Raw genomic sequence first — 8,349 nt, 5'->3', positions numbered from 1 at the left:
TTTACTAAGCCTTATTAATTAAGGCTGAATTAAATACAAAATCAATATTTAATATATTATACCAACACAAATTTTACAACTTTAAACTTTTACAATTTTTATTCAGTTCATCTTTTATGAAAATGTGTCATCATTCAGTGTGTAGGTAGGTACCTACAGTTGTAATTTGTAATAATAACTTTGTAGTGTAGGAGTAATACTGAGGAAGATGATTAAAACAATTTGTATAGCTTAATTTACAGTTTATTGACTAAACATTTTAATCCAGCTGAAACAAAAGAAAAAGTACACATTATAATTAATGTAAAATAAGCATACAAAAATGATTTCTGAGTGTAGTGAAGTAATTCATACCATAGATAAGTCTAAATAATTACAAATTACTTCTTTAAATGATCCAAGAGCAGCAATATTTCTGCACTAGGATGATTAAATTTGTCTGAGGACCTGCACAATAACTTTAGTGATAATCAACAACCAATACACTAACACATATAGTAGTTTATTGAACCTATTAAGTCCTAAATATTTAGTGTTCTAGATACCTTACTTTCTGCTTATGAACTATTGTAATTGTAACAGCACAAACAATAACAAATATTGCAATTAAATATAATAAAGATAGGGCTATAAATTATGTTCTTCTATAGTAAATCATATCTTGGTTGAATATGCATATCCTCAACTTGAGAATAATTTGTTATGACGAGTTTTAGTGTTGTTGAGAATTAAGGTTAAGTTGTGACAACATAAAGTTTTCTATCAATTTGGCAAATCAACAACTATGGAAATGAATATTGGTGCTATACGTAAGAATGGTTCAGCTTGGTGCTGTAACAAGAATGACTAAACGAATAGAATTATAAAATAGGAACATACCTTCTTGAAACCAATGTCATGAGCGTATTCTCTGAAGCACTGTCTGCAAATGTTTAAACCATATTTGCGGATAAGACCATGTCTGTTAGAGCAGGCGCGGCTGAAACATGCAAAAGAGCACTTGAAACACGTGTTCTAACCAAATTATGATTCTATCCCAACTGGCCATATTCCTTGTTCAAACAAGATCTTACCATGAGCGGGAGCCCTGGCCGTATCTGCGAGGATGAGAATACCAAATATTAGCGTGACCCATGGTGCAAAATAGTTTTTGCGCTACACAGCAGTAAGGAACACGTCCAAAATGGCGGCAACACAGACAGAAAGAACGAAATTTTTGACAGGAGCGGCACAGATAATCTGTTGAGTTTGACGCTTTCTGTCTGTCAGTTAAAAAAAGTTTATATATTGTTTACGAGGCGGGCTACTTGATCCTTCGTAGTTACTTAGGGTTTGAATTTTTTGATTCTTCATTGTGAAAAATTCTAACAAGTAGGATCTTAATAGCATCTCAATTTAAATATTTTAAAGCTATATGAGCGGCATAAAAAGGAAAAAAAAGGATTCTACTCACTTAGGGCTCTCAGTCCCGGTTTACCGAGATCTCGGTACCTATGTCGGGATCACGCATTATTTTTAATTCAGTTCCATTGCAAAGTTTTTCATTAAATGTTGTCAAAATGTCAAATTAAATAATTAAAGTAATTACTGCCACCAGTGCCACCATTTATTCAACAATGATTTGTTAAACTGCAAGGCAAGGGTCTCCTCCCAAATGAGGGAGATTTAGGCCTTAAGTTCACCACGCTGGCCAAGTGCGGGTTAATTAAATTAGTAAAATAACTTATGTTGAAAAATTTATGGATGAATACATTTAATAATAATTTAAATTGATAAATTTAGTGATATATATACCCTTTAAAGAAATAATTGAACGTTCCTCACACCAATAATGCCGAGATAAAAAAATGGTTACAACATTGGAAGCACAATTTATTAATCTTACTAGCGGTGAAACGCCGTCACAATCGACTAAACTCGAGATTGTGGAAATCCCTTTTAGTGTTTTTAGAGTTTTTTCTATGCGATGGGAATTTTTCACTACCTACTTTAACATTCGCTCATATATAAACTTATAGGATTTTGAATGGAATAAACAAGTTCAATTCTGAAATCAATCAAAAACTTGATAAAATTAATTTGTTAGGCTGAAATTTCAAAATAGTACTTACCTACCTTGTAGGTATGGCAACGGTAGCTCAACATTTTTTTAGGGTCTAGATAGGTACATAACAATATTAACAATATTGATTATTGTTAATATTATCGTCATCACTACCGTGAATATTCCTCCTGTCCCACCTATCACCTAGCTCTATCTAATGCTATTTTCTTAAAAACTGCTGAGGTAAAAGATTTTTTAATTTTTCGCTGACTAACGACTGAAATAATCTGTGGTAGTATGTCCACTTGTCCAGTTCCACGTTATTTTTCCAGTTTTACCAAGGTTTTAGCAACGCGGCCTTAAATTGGGGTCAATGACATAGGTTACTATTATTATTTCGTCCATGACATTGTCCGATGGCCATGTCTTACTAGGGATGTTTCTGACATAATGATTCCTAATCGATTTGGATTTAATGTAAAACGATTAGGTATAGTTAAAATAACATACTATATTCGCAGTTAGTGTAACTTAAAGCCATTTTCAATATTATTAAAACAATTGAACTAAATTGAGATTATAAGTTGAATTTTTTTATCAAATTAAATTTCAACGTATAATATTAATATGATGTCAAAAATCGATTACGAACCAACATTTACAATTATTGACGTTGACAGTTCGGTCAGTGAGCTAGAAGAATTGGCGCAGCAGCAGTCTGGTTATGTTTGGTTGGCACGAATAATTTTTGAGACTATTACAGGTGTGTATTGATAGGAATAATTTTCATGCAACAGTATCAAGGCAAAGAATTATTCGTTTAAAAAGGAAAATATCTAAAGCCGCTATTTATTCGTTAAGAGCATCAATAGACGAGCTTAGAAACTGTCGATACTGTCTATCCGGTATTTATTCTTAGGTCACCCCTGCCCTCTACACATTTGCTACATCTTGCGGCCGTCGTGTTGATAAAAATTAAAATCCTTAAATTGGTGCATCTACAACTGTTATCTTGATAAAGCCACGTCGACGACTTTTTTTTGGTGCAGTAGTGAAAGCAATTTCTCCATGACTCTATTAAACTTAAAATAACTCATTAGGATATTGTTTACATTATATTTTATTGATTCAGATTTAGTAAAATAAACCTGTGCTTGCCTAACTACTAATGTTTTTTACAAATATCTTTATTAATCAGACCCATTTTTTTTCCAGGTGATAACTGTACAAAATGGGGTTCATCATTAATTTTATAAAGAGAATTATAAAGCTAGCTGTGAAGTTGTCTTTGTATTTAGCTGTATTTGCTACCATCATTGTTCTAATACCTAATTTACCTCCATATACAAAGTTCACAAGTATTGAGTGAGTAATACTTTTTGAAACTAATAAAAATATTTATGTTTATTATTATGATTATGGATATGCTTGTCATTGGGCTGTACATAGGTATAGTTATAATTGAAAAATTAAATGAATATTGTAGTAGCAACATGATTCTTGATGACTGTGATTTGCATGAATAAATTACTTACTTGAGTGTACATTGTCAAGGTTGTTGAATAATAATGTGTGTACATACCAATGATAGTGATAATCTTAAATTAATCATATAATTGAAAACATTACTTGTACATTTAGGATAGCACCGGTACAACCAAGAGTTGGTCCTTTAGCACCAAATGATCTGTTAAATAATGCTGAGAAGAGATACAAGGGTAAGCTCCTGGGACCTGAAGCATTCCAGTTGTTAAATGGTGAATTATACACCAGCTTGGCAACTGGGGAAATTGTCAAGATCTCACCCGGAGGTCATGTTACCTTTGTCACTAAAGTAGGACAACCATGCAGTAAGTAATATATTCTTTATACATCTTACATTGTTCTGTAAAGTTACATCTTGCATCAGTATATACTTTTAAGAATTGCTTTTACAATTGTTTCCATGAAATTAATTACTATCAAAAATACTTGTTTCTTTCTTGATTGTCATGTTTATTTAGCTACATTCAACATTTGGTTTAGTTAAATGTTTGTTATAAGTTATCATTTTTCATTAATAGTTAAAGGTAAATCAAACAAATGCAAAGATTATATTTTACATAAGAATATACACTAAATTATAATTATCTATTGTGTAAATACATACTTTAACCTTGTTGTTATAGCTGGGCTATCTAAAGAACACATTTGTGGCAGGCCTCTTGGCTTCCAAATAGATGACAGTGGTAAAACCCTGTATGTGGCAGATGCTTACCATGGCATTTGGAAAGTAGATCTGAAGAGTGATAAGAAACAGTTATTGGTGTCACCTCGTGTAGAAATAGAAAAACGTCAACCAAAACTTTTCAACTCCATTGCATTGGCCAAAAATGGTGACTTCTACTGGACAGACTCCAGCAGTGACTTTAATTTGAAGGATGGAGCCATCAGTATACTTACTGATCCTTCTGGAAGGTAAATATCAAAGTTTAGAATTGCAATGCTGCTAACACAGCTTGAGTCATGAAATTGATATCCATATGCATAAGGTACTCATGAAAATTTGTTGGTTTTAGAGTTTTCCACTACAATGCTGCAAAAAATGAGAGTAAAGTGCTCATTGATGACTTGTGGTTTGCGAATAGCTTGGTTCTATCACCCAACCATGATTTTCTGGTTGTCACTGAGACTTGTCGCTACAGAATCTTGAAACACTACCTTGCGGGCCCCAAGAAAGGAAACACTGAAGTTCTTATTGATGGACTGCCAGGTATGTTTTTGTTTTGTTATGTTATTATAAATTGTAGCAGGAAAATTATTATTTGTATTAACAGTAGGTACATATTGCACCTATTTATATTATAAGGAATAACATTGATTAGTAATTATATAAAATAAGTAAATTAAAATACACACATAATAAAGTGTCACAAATATAATATGCCATACAGTGGGATTAATTTGTTTGATTTTATGCCGCCACCCACGAAAGAGAAAATGTGTCACATTAATTTAGTTTATTTATTCTTGTAAAATAATTTAGTACATGCTCTTATAATCGTCAAAAGGACGCTTAAATAATTTCTTAATCATGTACACTTGTAGCATACCAACAACGAACATAAGGCTTATTTGGAAGCTCGACCAAACATCTACAACGAAGGTATCTTCGAAAGCTAAATAGCTATCACGCGATTTAGTGGCACCGTAAATATCCAACAGGTGTCGCGCTTTCACCACGTGTTTCAGCGTTCGTGATAGAGAATCTGCAATGTGCGCGACTTCTAAATAGTACAACTCCCCATTTTCATCAACTCCACCCCATTCTAGAATCTCTTCCTCTTTTTGTTCTCCTCCTTCTGCGTCGACTACGGCGACTTCTGCTTCGTCTGTTTTCACTTCTTTGTCCTCTATAAGTACGTACACAAACACCAGCTTGGAATTCATCATACTATACGTATTATCCATGCAAAACGCGTAATCTCCATCTGCTTCTAATTCCATTATTATGGAATTTTGTGATTTTTTGTAATCCGAAACAATCTTGACGGCGTGTGGATCGATAATATCGAATGAAATATCCAAGTCTCCGTGTTGTCCGTCCAAAACTTGATAATAAACTTCCATCATTTGTCCAACTTTCCCTTTTTGGAAAATACAAGTTTTTGAACCTGCCTCGACTCTAAAATTGACATCACTTTCGAATACCATTTCGGCAACACATTTTGTGTGTAAAAAGTATAAAAAGATAATTAAAAAATAATACATGGCTCCGATAGCTCAGTCACTACTGCTTTGATATTGAATGCTAGGTGTTATGTTTGCCACAAATGTAAAAGTCTAGTTTACACAGGTGTTCATTTACTTGTTTGTGTTATGTTGTCAAGTATTACATAGTAGGTACATAGGATTATTGTAAGCAATGACTTATTTGTCTTTTATCTATTTGCTCAGGTATTCCCGACAACGTGCGCGTGTTACCAGACGGCTCTGGAATACTTGTGGGTCTATACACCGTGTTCGATGACGAACAACCTTTATTAACACGCTCTATGTCTACTACACCGGTTGTAAGGAAGTTTTTGGCTCGACTACAGCGGCTAATAGAAATACCTTTCGAATATCTGAACACCCTGTACCCACACATCGTATTCGAAGAGATTGTGTATCATGTAAGGAACATGCTCCATTTTAAAACATTCTGTTATACTATAGACTAGTATAGACGATAAAAATAATTACTTTGCTTATTATTTACTTACAGATTGGACACTTCAAAAGTGTATCAGGCATAACTCCTACCCTGTCAGGATTGTTGCAAGCTGATTGGAATGGAAATATTATTGCAAGCTACTACAACACTGATAACTCTTTGGGACATATCAGTGACGCTATAGTATACAATGACAAATTGTACACTGGCAGCCCACACGTTCAAGACTTTATCGGCGCAGTGCCTGTACCACCTCTTCTGAAAAAAGCATTTGAGTCAGCTAAAAAAACAGAAACTCCAAAAGTAGAGACAAAACCTCCACCGGCTAAGCCAGTCGAGGCGGTTAAGCCTAAAGTAGAGGAAAAACCCAAGGTAGAGAAACCTAAAGTGGTACAGGAAAAACCAAAAGTAGAACAGAAGCCCAAGGTGGAAGAAAAACCGAAACCTAAAGTCGAAGAAGCTCCTAAAGTTCAAACCAAACCTAAGACAGAAGAGAAGAAGGAAGCTCCTAAAGTAGTCAAACCTCCTCAAGCTAAACCTGTCGAAAACGCAAAACCTGTAGAAAAGAAACAGCCAACCACCACAACACCGCCTCCGCCCAAAACAACACAGCCGCCAGCAAAGACTGAACCTGCTAAAAAGGCACAAGAGCAGCCGAAACCCACCACGACTCCCAAACCTGCCGCTAAAACAACCCCGCCTCCAAAACCTACTGAGAAAACAACGTCTTCACCTCCAAAAACCACTCAAACACCAGATAAACCTAAAAAGGCGGAAAAACCAGTCAAACAGGAAAAACCAAAAGCTTCCCAGGGTCAAAATAAAGAGCAAATTCCTATCAAAGAAGACATTCCCTCAGACACTGCAAAACCAACAAAGGATACGTTAAAAGTGATCAAAAAGGGTGGAGTTCCCACTGAGATCCCTGTACCTAACAATTAAGTGAGCGAGCAAGGTTGTGGTTGTTGTTTTAGTGTAACATCGTTATTTAATTTAAAGATCTCTGGAGATGGAACAATTAGAAAAACATATTGGTTGTAGTAATTATATGGTTTAGAAATATTTTATAAGTTCTGTAAACTGGTTTTACCATGTTTGTGATTAGCAATATGTTTGTTACAATTTTTATACCTTTCTAAAATCATTCCAATGTTAAAGTTATTTTTTATTATAAAATATTACTATTACTATTGCACACAAGTCACAAGTGAAAATATGCACTGAAATCTACTAAGTCTGCTTATTTAAGTAACTATTTTAGATTATAAAGTATGTGTATTGTTTATTAGATGTCTTACTTAAATTATTTATTTTAGATCTTTCTTATTGTAAAAGTGACAAAGCACCTTTAGTGATTCTAGTATTTGCACTTTTATTTAAATTTTAAAACATTGCAACATGAACTTAATACATACATACATTCCTGTTGGCTTATATAATTAATATTTAAAATTTATTTTTGTGATTAAGTTTAGATTTTATCTTATTGGACCAATTTATAGTAATAATAAACTGTAACCATACAAGTTGAAACAAAAATATCATAGTATTGTTACATTTGCCTATTACTTTATTTCACATTGTATAAATGCATTTTTAGATAATTTTACTTTTAGAACAGATAATGGTTTAGTGCAAATTGTACCTAAAATCTAATTTGTTAAACGTTGTTTCAATAGTTATTGTTACTTACATTGTTAGAAAGTTACCAGACACCAGTAAGTGCAATATTATGAATGTCATTATAAATGGCCATTCTTCTGAACTAATCATATTATGTTTGATAGAAACAACTGCGAATAATGTAGATGCAATATTTGAAAGTGGCGACAAATTGTGGAATTGACTCAAATTATCAGTTCATAGCCACTAACTACTTTAGTGAATAGAGGATAGACAAATTACAAAATCGGTCACACTAAATTGTGTACGATATTTATAAATCAAGTACACTATCGTTGTTTCATCCTATTTTACAAATTTAAACTGAGCAATATTCGATGTGTAAGCAATAAAGTATATTTTATTACATATGTACATTTATATATTAAAATACTTTAAAAATACTCTTTCTTTTATCATTATGTTCACAGACCTCATCCATTTGATA

At 33.3% G+C, this 8,349-nt stretch overlaps 3 protein-coding genes across 4 annotated transcripts; 1 reads left to right on the top strand and 2 right to left on the bottom strand.

Annotated features, from left to right (window-relative positions):
• Window positions 1-221: 221 nt before the first annotated feature.
• Window positions 222-1,234, bottom strand: RpS29 (ribosomal protein S29). Of its 2 annotated transcripts, XM_076126634.1 has the most exons (3): window positions 1,074-1,234; window positions 880-979; window positions 222-268 (listed from the first exon to the last, which is right to left on the bottom strand). In XM_076126634.1, the coding sequence occupies exons 1-3, from the start codon at window positions 1,133-1,135 to the stop codon at window positions 260-262; spliced, it is 171 nt and encodes a 56-aa protein (XP_075982749.1). In that variant the 5' UTR covers window positions 1,136-1,234; the 3' UTR covers window positions 222-259. The 2 variants fall into 2 exon arrangements, with proteins under 2 accessions (XP_075982749.1, XP_075982748.1); XM_076126633.1 differs by having other exon boundaries at window positions 222-979.
• Window positions 1,235-2,696: 1,462 nt separating this feature from the next.
• Window positions 2,697-8,305, top strand: Hmu (adipocyte plasma membrane-associated protein hemomucin). Its single transcript, XM_076126506.1, has 7 exons — window positions 2,697-2,807; window positions 3,260-3,409; window positions 3,686-3,894; window positions 4,213-4,501; window positions 4,603-4,796; window positions 5,981-6,198; window positions 6,291-8,305. The coding sequence occupies exons 2-7, from the start codon at window positions 3,276-3,278 to the stop codon at window positions 7,179-7,181; spliced, it is 1,935 nt and encodes a 644-aa protein (XP_075982621.1). The 5' UTR covers window positions 2,697-2,807; window positions 3,260-3,275; the 3' UTR covers window positions 7,182-8,305.
• Window positions 5,004-5,857, bottom strand: LOC142980914 (transmembrane emp24 domain-containing protein 5-like). Its single transcript, XM_076126512.1, has one exon. It carries the CDS (start codon window positions 5,792-5,794, stop codon window positions 5,066-5,068), a length of 729 nt encoding a protein of 242 aa, XP_075982627.1. The 5' UTR covers window positions 5,795-5,857; the 3' UTR covers window positions 5,004-5,065.
• Window positions 8,306-8,349: the final 44 nt, after the last annotated feature.

Source organism: Anticarsia gemmatalis, chromosome 19 (genome assembly GCF_050436995.1).
Source record: "Anticarsia gemmatalis isolate Benzon Research Colony breed Stoneville strain chromosome 19, ilAntGemm2 primary, whole genome shotgun sequence".
NCBI classification, from domain to species: Eukaryota; Metazoa; Arthropoda; class Insecta; order Lepidoptera; family Erebidae; genus Anticarsia; species Anticarsia gemmatalis.
The sequence above is the reverse complement of the archived record's forward strand: the minus strand, read 5'-3'. Positions and strand labels throughout refer to the sequence as shown.

Excerpts from the sequence above, each read along its gene's own strand:
- RpS29 (XM_076126633.1), bottom strand. The coding sequence starts at position 1,135 with ATGGGTCACGCTAATATTTGGTATTCTCATCCTCGCAGATACGGCCAG. Across the intron at positions 980-1,073 it reads GGCCAGGGCTCCCGCTCATG|CCGCGCCTGCTCTAACAGAC; the intron begins GTAAGATCTTGT and ends TGCATGTTTCAG.
- Hmu (XM_076126506.1), top strand. The coding sequence starts at position 3,276 with ATGGGGTTCATCATTAATTTTATAAAGAGAATTATAAAGCTAGCTGTG. Across the intron at positions 4,502-4,602 it reads CTTACTGATCCTTCTGGAAG|AGTTTTCCACTACAATGCTG; the intron begins GTAAATATCAAA and ends TGTTGGTTTTAG. Across the intron at positions 6,199-6,290 it reads TCGAAGAGATTGTGTATCAT|ATTGGACACTTCAAAAGTGT; the intron begins GTAAGGAACATG and ends ATTTACTTACAG.
- LOC142980914 (XM_076126512.1), bottom strand. The coding sequence starts at position 5,794 with ATGTATTATTTTTTAATTATCTTTTTATACTTTTTACACACAAAATGT.